The sequence below is a fragment of the Netta rufina genome, assembly GCF_964035555.1.
Source record: "Netta rufina genome assembly, chromosome: 1".
In the NCBI taxonomy this organism is placed as follows: domain Eukaryota; kingdom Metazoa; phylum Chordata; class Aves; order Anseriformes; family Anatidae; genus Netta; species Netta rufina.
The window spans coordinates 126,519,031-126,536,545 of NC_140123.1; the positions used below are offsets into that span (position 1 = coordinate 126,519,031).

General features: G+C 43.6%; 1 protein-coding gene across 1 annotated transcript; it reads left to right on the forward strand.

The window, feature by feature from the left end:
• The first annotated feature begins 1,579 nt into the window (after nt 1-1,579).
• TCAF2 (TRPM8 channel associated factor 2) lies at nt 1,580-16,375 on the forward strand. The gene is made up of 8 exons (XM_084305908.1): nt 1,580-2,221; nt 2,838-3,471; nt 5,176-6,146; nt 8,052-8,146; nt 9,150-9,363; nt 10,151-10,390; nt 13,272-13,609; nt 15,234-16,375. Exons 2-8 carry the CDS (start codon nt 2,855-2,857, stop codon nt 15,477-15,479), a joined length of 2,721 nt encoding a protein of 906 aa, XP_084162034.1. The 5' UTR covers nt 1,580-2,221; nt 2,838-2,854; the 3' UTR covers nt 15,480-16,375.
• The last annotated feature ends 1,140 nt before the right edge of the window (nt 16,376-17,515 follow it).

Genomic DNA, 17,515 nt, shown 5'->3' on the forward strand with positions numbered 1-17,515 from the left:
TAAGTACTTTTGTCTCTTCAGCAAATGCCAGATGTTGGCATTCATCTCCTTGCTCACTTTGTTGATAAACGTGTTAAAAAGCAAGAGCCCACCAATTCCTTACTACATGCATACCTTGCAGCTTACTTGATGAATAGTTGTGCGGACAGCTAGACTGTAAAGCTGAAAGAGGAAAGAGTGGAAACTGCAAGAGTCCCCCCTGATTAGGAACAGCAGCCAAATTGCTAAGAATCATGTCTCTCTCTCACTTAGGCTGCCTGTGTTCTTAACAAGTGATTTACCTCCAGTGACTGTCCTGTGCCTTTTGTCCTCCCCCTCTCAGATACTACACATTACCCTACGTTTTACCCATGACAGGTTTTGCAGCAACCATTAAGGACTTGCTCCACAGCGACTGAGCACTTGATATGAAGTCTGTTCCCATATTTACCCTTAGAACTCCCTCCTAGTCATGTGTCTCCCAGAGGTCTTCCTAAATGGACCCAGCGGTTTTCCTGCCTCCACACCATGTCCCTTTTGCCTGGGTATTCTCTGTGCTGACTGTGATGGCTTTTGGACAGAAGATGATGGAATCTTAAGTCTGCATTTAATGAACCCACCATACCTTTCTGTGTAATTTTTGTTCCTTTTCCACAGAGAGAAGAAAGCCTGGGACTGGTCATCTGACAGGATTTACAAATGCTCCAATCCCTACTCCTAATAGTCTCAGCTCTATAGGAAAAGGAAACTGCCTGGAAGTGAGAGGTGGAAAGGGGCAGGACTGAGGACAAAGAATTGAGTCTTTAACTCATTCCAGGCATTGCTGTGGAAAATTTGCATTTTCATGTTAACAAGGGAGGCAAATGGTAGTCAAGATCTTCCTCTTCCCTCTGCAGTAGCCAGAGCCAATTTTTATTTCCTCCACATTCACATGTCAGACACACATCTGTTTTCTACAGGTTCCTCTAATTCTCGTTAGACCTCCGTGTTCTCTGTCCCTATTGTACCTTCTACTTTCTCTGTCTAGAAAGAGGGATTTGCCCGTAGTTGTTTGCACTGGGTCTAATGAGTACAATTCGTTCCTCTTTCCACGGTCAACTGGTTAATACAATGTTAAGGGAGAAATCGTAAATACATAGAAATTGGGAATTCTGTTGTGTGGTGGTCATTGTGTCCTGTAAACATAGAATTTATGTTTGCATAACAAGAAGACAGCCATATCTTTTTCTGGCTAAGTGCCAGGAAGTACCCATCCTTTTGTGGGATCAGAGCCCAGGATTTTGGCTTCCAAATCTTGTGATAAGAACAAAAGTGGGTGCTAAGAAGTAAGGGCTGTTTTATTACTGAATTTACTTCAAACTGTAATCCTGGAGGGTAGTCCTCAGGTGGAGTACCAGTTACTGAAACTGAGTGACTATTCATCTGATTTTCCTCTCCCTTATGCCGTAGTCAGTGTACCAACATAGCTATATTAGTTTAAAATCCACAGAAGCCATCAGAAAGAGACTATTATTTTCCCAGGCTGTCTTAATGCTTCATTGCATGATTCCTGGCAAACAACCTAAATTACCTAGTATTTGCCTTTAAATGTAGTGTTTATTCAAACCCAGGGAAACAAAGCTGGAATTCAGACTAAGCTAGCAAACAAACACTAAATTTCTGGGCAATGTTAATCAGCAACTTTCACTCAGAAATCATGTATAAAACAGCAGTCAAGTCTTAGGAGAGTTTATGTGAAAAACTCAGAGCTTCCAGGCTTGCCCAGAGGGTGGGCAAGGGGAATGCGCTGTCATTCTTGATCCGCTTGCAGTTTTTGAGCACCTCGGGGCTTACGACGAATAAATCTGTGTCAAGGATTCCGCTTCTCCAGAACTTCTCTATTTTCCTGTGTTAGCGTGCCAAGGATTTGGTTTCAGGGTAGCCAAATCTGAAATGTATGTGAAGACCACAGAGACCAATGTTGGCACAGGATGCTGCCCGGGAAAGGGCAAAGTCTGCCCCAGAACAACACCTTCTCTTATCATAGGTGTAGTGCTCGTCAGCCTTGTGAATTCGGAATGACACGAAGTGGGTGGGACTTGGTCAAACTCTCCTCCTCAAAACTCTTCCTGTCTGCACAGTCACAGGAGCCTCAGCTCAGCAGGAGACGATTTTGCTGAAGAGCTAGTCCAAACTTTCGACCTGAGGGAAGCTAAATATAGCACGTGTCACCCAATAGACTTCAAAGGATTTGGCAACAAAGGTCAGTACCATTCTCCTCGCTTCATAGATGGGAAAAACAAAGCTGCAAAAGAGGGAAATTATTTCCTTGGTATCTTGTGGCAGTTTAGAACAGAATACTAGGGCATGAAAATCCTGTGCCCAGACCTGCTCTGCTAGGTCCCATGTGGCTTAAACTGTCAGTTATGACAGGGAACTGATTGTCTCTATTGTTTCTATCAACCCTCTTCCTCTTCACATCACCTAATACTTCTTGCTTTTAGTGTCTGAACAGGTAGAAAAAGTGCATCTTTGGAAACTTATGCCACAGCAGGCATGTGTATTTCTATACATACCCAATTGGGAAGAAAATTGGAAACTGCATGTTTGAATGACGGCATGTATTGTGCTGATCAGGTCTTTTTATTGTCTGTCACCTTCCATATAAGCCACTTCTACCAGGCAAGTTCCTAGTAGACTTCTTGGAGTTTCTGTCATTCTCCCTCTTCAGTTGTTAATGAGAATGTATTCATCCTTATTTCCTTGTTCTCCTCTTTGATGCACAGCAGAATTTGTTAAAACAGTCGCTTCCTTTAGCAGTTTAGCAGTTCTGTATTGTTGAGCCATGCTGCAATGAATGTTGCTCTTCTCTCCATCAGATTAGAGTGGCTTGAAGATGAAACCCTCTGCTACCTATGAGCTGTTAGTAGACAGTGTTGGAGAATGGGACTTCACTGGTGGTTTTGTTCCTTGTGAGCTGCTGCTTGTTGGAGAGGATGCCTACCCTGTGCTTCTGAGCGCTGAGAAGCAGGTTCTGATCGCTGTTTCACGGTATGGGAAAGGCAAGATGGTGGTTATTTCCCACGAGGGAATCATGAAGAGCTCCAAGTTTTCCCAGTTCCTCAGAAAAGCTGTGGAGTGGCTCAAACCTTCCCCCGCGGCCCTGGTTGGGTCCCATCACCGGTTGGATTCCCTCTCCCAGCTGCTCCTCGGGGCTGGCATCAAAGTAGAGGCTGGGGTAGCACTCAGCACCCACCATGGGGTGTACTGTATGGATGCCTATGACAGCACGCAGGCAAAAGACGTGATTTGCTTTGTAAAGGAAGGTGGAGGCCTGCTCATCGGAGGCCAGGCTTGGCACTGGGGTAGTCTACATGGGAAGGAGAAGGTGCTGTTTGAATTCCCTGGGAACCAGGTGACCAGTGTGGCCGGTGTGTACTTCACAGGAAATCCTGTAGAGAAAGGGATCTTCAAAGTTGCCAAGAAAATTCCAAAGATCCCCTTAACTGTTCCGTGAGTATCTGAATTGTTTTGTCTATTTAAACAAGTTATGCAAATGAGATGTTTACAGAAGATCCTTGAGGTAAGAGATGAAGATGTTTGAATGCTGGTTCTTTAATAGCCAGGGTGGCATGCAGCTGTAGTCTTCAGATGTAAGAGGGAATCTCCTTGCTGTTTGTAATCTGAAAGAATGATGAGTTTGCTTCCAGGGGAGTGGGTTAGGACATTCATTCAGGGTCAAGAAATGAGTGCAGCCATGTTGTAGAGCTGTCTCCCTGACCAGCTGTGCCTGTGAGCACCACACAGCAAGCTGGGGAAAGGAGGAGCAACTCCCCAGCTCCTATCCCATCCTTTCCCCCAGGGTGGGTATGTTCAGGCCAACTTTCCCACAGTTCAAAACCAGACTGGAGATGGAGCACCTCACCAGCACTCTGGGCTGGACTCTGCCTGACAGCTGCTAAACCTGCTTAACCTGCAAAAATTTCCTTTTTGCAAGTGAAACCGTTGGACTGATGCTGAGCTGAGGAGGCAGGCCTGGTGCCACCTCCCTTCTCCAGGAGACACAGGCTGTTAGCAGGAACCTGCTGTGCTTCAAGTTAGTTTGGGATTCTAGCTTGACCTTTTGGTCTCAGAGCCGCAGGTTGTGAAACACTGAGCTGTTGTGTCTTGTATCGCAGAGCAGACAGCAGTGCCCTGGACTTTGCCCGTCTGTCTTCCTCCACTTCCCCTTGCCATTGAGCATACCGGACTGTGCCTAGCACCACTTCCTGCTCAGTTAGGGAAAGTGCCATGGGATCTCAGTGGAGCAGGAGTGGTGCTATGCTTCCTGTGTGTGGCAGTTTCACCTCACTGCAGTGGAAGTTGCAATGACAGAAATAAAAATCCCAGAAAGTCTTTCATTTACTTCACAGTGTCAGTAAAGTAAGAATCAGAAGAGAGGTGCAGTTTCCTGTCCTATGGGTGTGCACAAGGGCAGCATGTTTTGTTGTAAGTGAGCTAGCTGCAATGGCCATGTAACAACAGATTCTTTTCAGGTGTCAAAGAAAAATTGTGCTTGCCCAAATGGAGAAAATTACATAATTGCAACCGATTGAACATGTCTTTCTCCACAGTGTCATATAGCCGCTATAAGGAAATAGCAAAAATACAAGAGCCTTACATGGTAAAAGCTCCACAAAGATACTGTGGAGGATAACTGGTAGGAATTTTGGGGTCTCTCTTTTGGGGTCTATCTATCCTTTCTTCATTTCTCAACAGAACACACAGAGAAATCTTTTGGGCTTGTCCAGTTTATGATACTTAGGGTGGAGTAATTCGAGGAAGTTTTTGCTACAGGAGATATGCTGATTTCCCCATCATTTGCAGGTTAAATTTGCAAAAGACTTGCTTAAAAAATACGAAAGCTCCTTTGACTTTTGAGATCCCGCATTTGGATTTTCAAGCTGCTCTTCAAAGTAACAGGCCTGGAAACTTTTCTTTCTCTTCATTTGTAAATGAGTGCTGAGACTCTTACAGATTTTGTTGACTGCAAAAACTGAAACTTTAAAAGAAAAAAAAAAAAAAGATTGATGGATTTTATTTTATTTTTAAAATGAAAGAAGTGGCAACATGATGTACTAGGGTGAGAGAGGAAGAAGAGGCAGGGACAGACATGGCAGCTGTTTAAGCAAAGGATTCTGGAATGGGGGCTAACTTGAACCTCTCTTGGTTTTGCAGACACCAGGCCAATCTTGGCCTTGATTCTGCTTTTCTCCTGCGTGGTGTGTCAGAGCTGGATATGGTGACAGGGGGCACACCCTCCATCTTGCTGGTGCATGGTGTACTCTCCTTCCCGCTCTGCCTGGACAGCTCGCACCGCTGCCTCTTAGCTGCAGCACGCTATGGCCGAGGCCGTGTTGTGGTGGCAACCCATGAGAGTCAGCTCTTCTCCCCAAAGATGGCCAAATTCCTGCTCAATGCTGTCCGCTGGCTAGATGCTGGGAGAAAGGGGCTGGTGGGTGTGGATGCCAGCCTGAAGAAACTGTGTGGCCTCTTCAGTGAGGAAGAGGTGAAGTCACAGGTATCAGAGCTGACAGGCAACATGAGCGTATACTGCTGTCCTTCTTACAGTGACAAACAGGTGGAGACGATTCATGCTTTTGTGGCAGAAGGGGGTGGCCTACTGATTGGAGGCCAAGCCTGGTATTGGGCTTCCCAGAACCGCAGCAAAGCTGCGGTGGCAGAATATCCTGGCAACAAAATCCTCAACCGCTTTGGGCTGAGCATCCTGGGGCAGAGTGTCCAGGCAGCAAAGCTCCCAGCCACAGCATTTGGGGAGCACTACCACTTTCGCAAGGCACTCTCTCTTTTCAAGAGCCATGTAGACAAGGCTGAGGATCTCAAAGCTCCCCTGAAAGACTGGCTGCCAAGGCTGGCACAAGACTGTGCTGCCTTTCTGCGCATCCCTGCCCAGGACTGCCCCGCATATGCCTCGCTGCACCGCATGCTGGCCAAAGTACTTCGCCAAAGTGGGATCCCGCACGTCAGCAGGCACAAGCCTGTCAAGAGCAAGTCCAAAGAGGCAGCCCTGCTCTGCATGGCAACTGAGCTGTCATACACCATGACAGACTGTGCAGCCCTAGTGCAGAAATCTGACACTGGGGTCTGTGCCCTTCCTGTTACCGTGGAAATCGATGGCACTAATCCAGGTGAGTACCATATCTCCCTTCCTCTTGAGGTATGCTGGCGCTGGGATCAGCAAGGCACTTGCCCTCTGTGTGTATGTCTGAACATGAGGACAGATGTCCAGTTTCACTGTGGGCTTGTGGGGATGCTGGCCTCTGTGTAGTGGCAGGCAGGCTCCTTTTATGTCTGGCACTGATTTTAGCACTCTGAAACATGCCATGGAAGTCTTGCATCCTCATAATTGGTACACAGGCACTTGGAGAAGAACCAACTAAAGAAGCTCCTGAGGGTACTTGCACAGTGCAACGGCTTCCTCAAGAAAGCTTTAAGTTCCTCAGGAACTCCAGGCTCTGCTCTACCATTTGTTGTCCCACTAGTGTTCTGACAGAGCCATCTTTGAGACCATCCTGTGAAAAGGTAGGAGTTAGGAACAAAAGTTTTATTTTTTTATCTAGGTAATTTCAGTCTGAGTAGTAGCGGTCTCACAACTTCTTGTATCAGCAGAGCTGATGGAGTGAAGTTGTGGTTTTGGGGTGAAAACAAGAGACTGTGAGCAGGAACTTCATGGGCTGACACCATCACTGAAGCTATGGTATTTGGTAATTACGTCCTGAATCATTTGTCTAACGTTAGGCTTTGTAACTATATAATTTTGAGATTCCTGGTACTGATATATTTAGACTTTAAGTAATTTCACTAGTAAGGTATTTTTCCCTGGACAGATAAATCTTGAATTTTTGAATTTGAATATGATTGAGAGTTGTTGTTTGCAAACTATTCTAATGAGATAAAGAGGACAGTTCTGGAGTGGCAATGTCTTGAGTGCAGAGGGAGTTTAGAGACAAGAGTTGTGGAATAGTTGCTCACTGGTTGTAACACTAATGAGTCAGGGCAAAAGGGGAAAATTGTTAGGGTTGGTTGGATTGAAAGCATTGAATTGAATAGTGGGACTGTTCAGAATTTGTGTAATTCCACATAAAAAAAGAAAAGTGCTCGCAACCCATGATTTGAGATTAAACAATTTCAAAAATGCCATTGGTGTACGTTCAGCAAAATTGAGATGAATTGGTGAAAAGTTATGATATTATGTCTATTTTACATTTTTCCATGGATTAGGTTTTGCCTGACAAAATTTCTTGGAGGACAGGGAAGGTTGTGAATGAGGAGCCTTAGGATGGTCCAGCTCTTCTGAGGATTTTTGCTGTTTGTGCTGAAATATGCTTGAGTAAACTTTGTCAGAACCAATGAGTGTATTTTGCCTGATCAGTGCAGTAGAGATGGATCAGTTTTGCAGTGTGTATCAGAAGTGTCTACTGAAATCTCCTAGGCAGAAGAGGCTTTAATTTCCATGGGAAGGCTGTCTAGAGGCTTGCTGAATTTTAGTGGTGTGGTAGGGTACCCGTCTTATGCCTTGGCTAGGACAGTCCTCTAGGCTTTCTCATAACTTCCATCAGCTTAGAAATGGGAATTCACGTGGGCCCCAGCTTGTGCTGACTAGTCAGTTGGGAAAAATATGATGTCACTGTCAGTCTGTTATTTAGGAGATGTTTGATGACGTTCAACTATGTCTAATACCACCACAGCATGCACCTCTGAGAGTAAGAGGATCTGAGTGGAGGAGGAGTTGTTTCTTTTTTAATTATTATTTTTTGTTTATTTTTTTTACAAGTATTAATAAGTACATTCGTCATTCTTGGAATTTTAAGTTTGGGTGGGCTTGCTTGCTAATTGTATGATGATCTTGTTCATGCCAATACTCTTTCCCTTTAAAGCTGTATTTCCAACAGATTGGATAAAATGTGAGACAATTGTGCATGTGTAGAGACAAGGGCAGAAGATTCTTTTACTGCAGCTTGAAATCTCCAGAATCCATAACATCAGGCTGAAGAGTTTCTGACTGTTCAGATCTGTGTTCTCTCACATTTTAGGTAAGACTGCCTGGAGGAGTACAGGACTCTATCTCCCTGAGGGTCACACAGCCATTATAACATTGCCTTGTCGGCTGGTCGGTGCTGGTCTGCAGGTGAGCCCTTACTAGTTTGGCTACTGCTTACACAATGTCAGCTGGGCACTCGAATAGAGGTCTTAGGCCTTGTCAGTCCTTTTCTTCTGCTGCCACCCTGTGGCACTTTCCATGCATTGTCATAATTTTTCACCTTGTTTCCACTCCTTGCATTCCTCGTCTGTGCGCTGGCAGGATAATTGATTGTGGCTGCTGCCTGGAGACTGCTTGCTGTACCTGTTTTGTTGCCGTGCAGAGAGAACTGATCAAGGTGATTCTAGGCCCAAATAAGTACTTGGGTGGGCCCTTCTAATCACGAAACTTAGTTCTGTCTCTTTCCAGAACTCTCCTAATGTACTTCCACAATGCTGCTACTGTTGCTCTCATAGATGTATCCAGATCAGATATAAACCAGTTAACTGGAATCCTGTTCTCATCAAAGAACAAAGCAGACAAAAGCTCACCTGCTTGGGTATGTTTTGCAGTAAGCTTCCTGCAGCTGAAACTCAAGATTAACTCAGGTATTTTTGTATAATCTTGCAGCCACTTTCTGTCTGTTTTACTGTATCAGGGCCGAGGAAGAGGCACAATAAAACAACCCAGGAGTGATCACACCTCTCCACCTCATATGTTATAGGATGTGACTTTGATGCTGGTGCAGGGTGAAGAAAAAATAAATACAAGTAAAGTACAGTGGAAAAAAAAAACATTGCGATTCTGTGAACTGCCAATGAAGGATATAGCAGACCCCGGTAAAAATAGGAGCAGAGCTGTAAGACTGTCCGAGATAGAGACAGCACTAAACTTTTTTTTTTTTTTTTTTTTTTTCCATTTGTTTTGCTGCTTCTGGCCACCACAGGCTGAACACTTGAACAATTCTGGAGCTAGAAAGCTGTTTCTGCACATGTGCCCTGCAGGAACAGCGCTACAGCAGAGGGCTCAGGGTGCTATAGGTGGTTGGCAAAGTTGTACTTGAAGCATTTTACCCAGCTGCTCACAAATCACCCACCCTTCTGTTTGCCAGGTGCAGGTTGGGTGTCATGCGGATGACCTCTCTAATGCTGAAGAGCTGAAACGAGCCCCAGTGGTAATACGCACCTGTGATATTACCTGCCAGAAACAGTCAGTTTCCTGCCTCTGGGGTGGCCTCATTTACATCATAATACCAGAAAGGAGCGTCCTGGGGAAAGTGCCCATCACTGTAGAAGGGGCAGTCAGAGCTCCTTTCTTCAAGCTTGGTAGGTTTATTTACCTTGGTGCCTTTCTTAGTGCTGCTCATGATGCCATCCCTGTGACTGAAATGAAAGATGCTGCCATACTTAGGAGCACCTAACTGTGTTTAGTAATGTCTAGACTCAGTTTCCTTGGTTTGTCTTGCTCTGGGATTCCAGGTAATTCACATATTCACTCTGTGCCTGCTTTCACATGAGGGAGGTGAGGGAGCTGTCACAAAAAGGCAGGGTTTGTCTAAACCAACATTTCTTATTGGTTGAAATTGTCATTTCTGGTGAAAACCACGTGTTGATGGGAGTGTTCTGTCACAACAAAGCTTATCTTGCACTCTGTGTGCTTTAGTGTGGTAAATCTCTGTGGTGAATTTTCCATGTTTTCTGTCAGTTTCTCTTTCCTTGTGGTATGCAACATCTTGTTCCTCTATGAAATTAAACAGAAATCAGTGTTGTTAGACGGAGAAAAAATTCCATTGGAGAAGAGGAAGGAAGATCATCAAGTGAGACTGGAGAAGCCTGCTTCTTATTCTCAGAAGGAAAACAGAGATTTGTTCTTGCCATGCTAACTACTTTGGTATATGCCAGTTTGCTCCCATCTGTCTCCCATCCATAGGAGCCTGAGGCTTCCCAAGTACAGGGTGAGGATTAACTAATTAACAGCCACCTGCAGTCGCACAACTACCACGTACTGTTTTCCAAGAGAATTTCTCAACTGTGATCTGTTTCTCCAGCTTGACTTCTGGGAGTGTGCTCAAAAGTTTGAGCTGTGGTTAACTGATTTTCTGTGTTGATGTAGGGGAGACCTGTGAAAACCAGTGGAAAGCCAGTATCCGGCACTACCCTGCTCCCTGGGCAGAACTGGCAGCTGAGAATCTCATCCTGACGGTACCAGCTGACAGCATCCGCCACTTGGAGAACCCAAAACCACTGCTGACCCTGTGGAATGAGATCATGGTGGCAATAAGCAAATTGGCAGCCATACCAACAAAGTTCCCAAGGCCAGAGAGGATTGTAGCAGATGTCCAGATCTCGTGTGGTAGGTGCACTGACAAACGGCATTTCTCAAGTGGCTACAAGGCAAGTGGCCTCTAGTAGCAAGATCTGTTCCTGCAAAGTCACTTCAGTAAAGCCGGACTGGAAACATATGTAAAGGGTCAAATGATCGTGATCCTTGCATAATTGTGAGCTACTCAAACAGTATGAAAATACAGTAAGACAGTACTTATAAAAATTAAATAGACCCTTTCAGATGCCCCTCTGTCTAAACCAGCATTGTCTCACTCAGCTGTTCAGCTGCCTGGATGTGTTAAGAGGCAGAGCTGGTGACTGCAGGGGCTTTTTTCTCATTCCTGAATATACTGCTGAATCAGTACAGCTGGGAGACAGTGATCTAATTTCTGCTTTTTTTCCTGCCTCAGCTATAGGATTGTTTGCTTACATTCAGTGATAATTGTTATACTCATGTGTACCTACCTGCTGGAGACAGGCTGTGCAAAGGTTATTGTGGGCAAACCTTAGTTGGAAAAGATGTGCCTGATGTGATTGCAGTGGAGAAGGAGAAGCAATACTACCATTAAAGCCCATGAGTTTGTAGTTTTGCAGCTGGTACTCCATGACTGCAGCTTTTCAAGTTGTGTACTGAGTGTATTTGAATGAGTCAAGCTAGATGATAAATTCAGAACCTTGTAATACTATTTTTTCAATTGGTTTTGAAATCACGTTGGTGAAATTCATTATCCCAAAATGAGGCAGGGTCTTGGCACAAACCCTGATGTCCTAATCCTTTGCTAAGGCACATGGGAATAATTTGTTACACATTTTGGAAGTGATAAGTTCAGCTATGCTAAGCAAATGCCAATTAAAAAGACCATTGGCTGCAAACACAAAATTCCCTCCTGTTTTGGGTGGAGTAAATGGTTTCACTCACATTTCTGGACCTGAATTTTTTGCATGCCTATGGCTTTTAATTACACGAATCCTTTTTATTAGAAATTGGGGAGCTCAAGATCTTAAATAGTTTCTGCAGGAAGGGGGTTGTGATTCATGTCCTCTCACTAGAGTACTATACAGGCTTATTGTTCAGTTAAAGCCAGCTGTGTAGGCTCCCTACATGTATGTAGTGAGAATAAGGGCTGTTTATCCACTTCTACGATAGGTGTTTGATTTTGGGGAGATGATTCTTTTATGAAGCTTTGGGAATCTTTAAGAATAAGGACAAGTCAAGGATGAAAACACCAAGGAGACTTGGGAAAAATCCCTTGCAATACAAAATTCTTGCTTTGCATGACACTGGGAAATTATTTATAGAACAGCTATTCTGTGAGGTTAAGAGCTGACTTCAGCATGACAAGTTTTGCAGCCCTCAAGCATGGCAAACTGTGACATCCATGTATGTTGTCTACACTGCTAACTTCTGGAGTGCAGACATGCAGGATCCACACTCTACACAGGAAGGGTCAAACTCTGCCAGGGTGCTGAATCACGTTATTGCACGTTTGGGTAGGCGTCAGCTGTGCTTGGTTTGTAAGCATTCGGGGATATTCTGGGCAAGAGTCAGGAAAGAAAGCCTGCCCCAAACCTGAACCTTCCTTCAACCGAAAATCTCATCCTCAGCCCAACTGTGAGTGTACACTTACATATAAAAAGGGAAAGTAGGTGAAACTGTACTTAACTGATAGTACTGTCTTTATCTCTTCTTTGATACAGTGACGCTTGTAGTATTTCCTTATCTCACGAAAAGGGAAAAAAAGTCACTTATGGTAATCTTAGAATGATAGAATGTTTCGGGTTGGAAGTGACCTCAAAGATTATCTAGTTCCAAGCCCCTGCAATAGGCCGGGACGCCACTGCTAGATTAGGTTGCTCAGGACCTCATCTAACCTGTCTTGAACACCTCCAGGAATGGAGCCTCCACAACCTCTCTGGGCAACCCATTCCAGTGCCTCACCACCCTCTGAGTGAAGAATTTCCTCCTAACCTCTAATCTAAATCTCCTTTCTTTTAGTTTAAAATCATTCCCCCTCATCCTGTCAATATCTGATTGAGCAAAAAGTTGCTCTCCATTTTTCTTTTTAAGTGCCCTTCAAGTACTGAAAGGTTACAATGATGTAACCTCACTCCGGAGCCTTCTCTTCTCCAGGCAGATCAGCCTCAGCTCTCTCAGCCTTTCTTCACAGGAGAGGTGCTCCAGCCCTCTGATCATCTTTGTGGCCCTCCTCTGGACCCACTCTAACAGATCCACATCCTTCTTGTGCTGGGGGCCCCTCACCTGGATGCAGCACTCCAGGTAGGGCCTCAAAAGGGTAGAGCAGAGGGGGACAATCACCTCCCTTGACCTGCTGGTCACCCCTCTGTTGATGCTGCCCAGGATGCAGTTGGCCTTCTGGGCTGCAAGCACGCACTGACAGTTCACGTTGAGCTTTCCATCCACCAGAACCTCTATGTCCTTCTCTGCAGGGCTGGTTTCAATGAGTTCTTCTCCCAGTCTGTCCTCATGCCTGGGACTGCCCTGGCGCAGGTGCAGCACCTTGTGCTTGAACTCATTGAACCTCATTAGGTTCACATGATCCCACTTCTCAAGCTTGTCCAGGTCCCTTTGGATGGCATCCCTTCCTTCTGTTGTATCAACCATACCACTCAGCTTGGTGTCTTTTGTGAACTTGCTGAGGGTGGACTCGATCCCATTGTCTATGTCGCTGATAAAGGTATTGAACAGTACTGGTCCCAGGACAGACCCCTGAGGTACACCGCTCATCACCAGCCTTCACTTGGACATAGAGCCATTGAATACAGCTTGTAATGTAATTGTAATACAGCATGGTTTGTGAGATGGAGGAAAGGTGCTGGAGAAATGAAAAAGAAATACAGTTACTTATGTTTAAGAGGCACTGGGGTAAGTACTTATGTTTTTCTTGCAGGCTGGATGCATTCTGGCTACCCCATCATGTGCCACATCGATTCAGTGAAGGAGATGATAGATGTGAAGCACATGAAAACTACTGGTCTTTGGGGTCCTGTCCATGAGCTGGGACACAATCAACAGCAGCAAGCATGGGAGTTTCCACCTCATACCACAGAGGCCACCTGCAATCTCTGGTCTGTCTATGTGCATGAGAAGGTGCTGGAGATTCCCAGGCATCAGGCACATGGGGCACTTAGGTCACAGTGCCGGGAGGAAAGGATAAGAGAGTATCTGAAGAAAGGTGCTCAGCTAAAGGACTGGAACGTATGGACTGCTCTGGAGACATACCTGCAGGTAACTGGGAAAAGCGAGTATATTAGTCACTGCACCAAACCTGTCTGCATTTAAGAAGCGATTGGACTGTGCACTTAGCCACATGGTCTAAACTTTTGGATAGACCTGTGCAGTGCCAGGAGTTGGACTTAATGATCCTTATGGGTCCCTTCCAACTCGGGATATTCTATGATTCAGTAATTGGTGAACCCTGTGTCAGAAGGATGTCTTTAGCCTGGTGACTCCAGGTGTCATGCCAGTGTTTGTTTACAATCCGGATTCGTCATAAGTCCAGAAAGCACTTAAGAGATGCAGACGTAGATTGTGTAGTGCTAGCATCTCCTGTTACCCTTCCTTTGAAAGACTGGGGCTTAACTGCTCAGTAACAGAACTTAGTACAATATATTAATCTCTATCCCTAGAAGAGAAACAGGAACTGCTTGTTATATATAACTATATATATATAGTTTTATATATATATATACATATATATATAGTTATATATGTGTTATATATGTATAATTATATAGCATATATTTATGTTTGATTATATGGTGTGGGAAAAGGATGATCATTGGTCCTTTAATCTGCTGCAAATTTCCTGTGGGACATTGAGTTAGCTGGCAAAAAAAAAAAAAAGTCCATTACGATGACTTAAGCTACTGACTGTTTTGAGGTGAATGTCCCTCAGCCCCCTTGTCTGGGAGCTCTCACATCTTCTATGAATAACAAAATATTTATTGAAGGAGTAGTGATCCTGATTTTTCCACGTTCCAGAGTGGAAAATCAGTGAGCCTAAATCATCAAGCTAAAGATATTGCCTAGTCCATAGCTAGTCTCAGCACCAGGGGTTTCCATGGTAATAGGGGATTATGAGACGTAGATAACCTGTCTGCCTGTACTTCCTAATGTAGAAATGCTGTCTGCTCCTGCTTAGCTGTTCCGGCATGATGGTGGATTTGTAGAACATGTTTTAGTGTCAAACTATTTAGTATCAGGAAGTGAGATGCAAGTCATGGCTTGGTAAAGAACTAAAGATATTCAGTAGATATTCTGTATCCTGTCATGCTGTTTCAAGTCAACTCTTCATATTAACCTCATCTTGAGCAACAACATAGGTTTCCTCTCCCTCTTTACTTTAAATTTGTTACTCATACAAGACTATTTTTTTTTTAATTTTTTTTTAATCTGAAACTCCTGTGTTCTTATTCCTAGCCAAAACTCATGCTCAGCTCACAATCTCTCCTTCTTGTTTTCTGATCACACCTTGTTCTCCTGTCTTCCTTCTGTCCAGGTTATCTGTCAGCATCCTCTTTGATACTCCTTTTGTTGCACAAGAATCTTTCTTCCACACAAATCAACAACTTGTATAGATGATTGCTGACATTTCTAGCTCCTCCCAATGCATCTTTCATCTCTGTTTGTGCTTGCAAGCCAGTGTAATGGGAAGGTGTATTTTTCTGTACTCTAATACTCTAAGTTGTGCTCTGAAGCCTGAAAGCTGGATGCCTTCTTCTAACTTTACATTAAATCCAAAAGACACTAGAGAAACAAGGGGTGGGAGGGTCACTCTACTGTTTTTAACACAGGAATAATGTCAATGAAACGAAAAGTTCATTGTTTTTACACTGTTCTTCTCCCACAGCTGCAGGAAGGGTTTGGCTGGGACCCCTTCACTCACCTCTTCTCTGACTACCAGAAAATGTCTGCTATCCCAAAAGACAACCCTTCTAAGATGAATTTGTGGGCGCAGAAGTTTTCTCAGCAGGTGAATAGGAATCTGGCTCCTTTTTTTACAGCCTGGGGATGGCCTATCAAGAAAGAGGTGTCTGAGGAACTCTCCTCTTTACCCACCTGGGAACAGGACCCAATGAAGTCCTATATATCATGAAAGAAAAACATCTGAACTTTGATTCTCAGATAAGGTACTGCCTATGTTTTAGGCCTTGTGTACTGCATGATTGCTCATTGGGCACTTGATGTTACATTAAATTCTTTAGCTTGCTAGTTTAGAATGGAGGTTAACCCCCAACAGGTGTTCAGCAGAAACTTGTGTGTTGCTCCGCACCCATCTAAACCACCTTCTGAAGGCTTGAATAATAAATAAGCTTGGTTCTGGGTTCTTCACCTCAGGAGGAATGTAATTCTGAGTAGATGTAGTTCCTGCAGAACCTTTATCTGATAAAATGGAAGTTTGCTCCATCCTGAAATCACTGGAGTGGTCTCAAGTACAATACCAATAGAATAAGGGTCTCTAAAGCAAATAGTATCCTCTACAATGTTGTATTCTTCAGCTGTAATCTCAGTAATATGAGATGTTCACTATGGACATGAGTACCTATAAAATTCTTTATCTTTAATCTCCCTAACTATGCAGAAGGTCCACGCCTACTATCATGAAATTGACCTTATAATGCTTATATACAGCTTATGTAACAGCTGATACTAAAATGTTGTAATTTCTTCCTGCTTTATATTGTGTGACCCAATGTCCAGCTTTGTGCAAGTAAGTCAATGCTGAGTGGTAGCCATCACTCTCACTGTAGTCTGTGAGCAAGATACAAGCCATGAAATATATCAGCATAGAAACAAAGAAGAGGTGACTTGCTTATAGTTAATAGCGATCCAACTCCTGGACTCATCAGAGATTAAAAACCAGGCGATGACGTGACAGCCTGAAGGAGCAATCAGGAGCAGGACAGCAGCACAGCCAGCATTTTCGGAGGACCAACAGACATTAATGTTTCCCTCACCTCATTCATGATTGCTTGACTAGCACAACACACTGGTGACTACACAGTGCTGACAAGTGTTTTAATGCTTCGTCTAGTAGCATACTGGTCTGGACACCCTTCTTGTGTATCAGCAATAAATAAGACAATTCTGGATTTTCAAACTGTGTGTGGTCCTACTTTCAAGTGTGCAGTTAAAAAAAAGCCTAATTAGAAGTGATCCAAAAATTTGTTACAGCAGTTTTTCATTTTTGTTCTTTTTCAGATGTAGTTCTGGCTTTTCTGTGATTCATTGGCCTAATATTTACTTTGTCTTTCAAACTTTCTTTCTGTTCTTATTCACTATCATTGTAAGTTGTTCTTCCAATAAAGTATATGCAGAGGCTAATGATAGCTTAGACAGTGGTTCAGTACTAGTTTAGTATTGAACTAGAGTAGAGTACTAGAGTGCTTTAGACTAAAAGGAAGGCTTTCATAGTGGAAAGGTTTAGATTTGACCCTGTCTACGGAAACAGATTTCACCCCTACTGAGTTTATGAGCAAAAGCTGAGTTCATGTACATTTAAAAAAATGCTGAAAATATTATTGGTTCTGTTACCTGAGTATGGCAGGATTTGTTTTTTGTTTTGTTGTTTTTATTGTTGTTTGTTTTTACATGAAAGACACAACAAAATGGATCTTAAAGTGTTTAAGAGAAAAAAGGCTAAAGAAAAAGGTGATAGGCTGGATTCTGAGCTAGAATGGACTAGTCCAACCACAGGGATTCCAATGGAAAAGCTACAATTTACACCAGCTCTAAATGCAGCCTGAAATATTTAGGCATATGTAGTACACAAACTCAACATTAGACTAACTCAATTTAATGTCACCCTTAGAATGTTATCTGTTCTTCTTTAGTGGAAATAACACCACCACCACAAAAAAACAAACACACGAAAAAAAAACAGCAACTAGGTGGACAGATCATAGAAAAGTTTTGACACATTTATGAACTGATTTCTGCACTTGCTTTTCCACTAGTTATGGTGCATACTGGAGCAGCCTGTCAAAGCAGAAAGGCCAAACTGAGACCGCAGCAATAAAAAAAAAAAGGGGGGAGCACAGAGACAGTCTGCAAAATAACACATGGAAAATTTAATCATTTCTGTAAAAATGTAATTCAAGCAGCAGTCACAGAGAAATTTAGCTTGAAGTC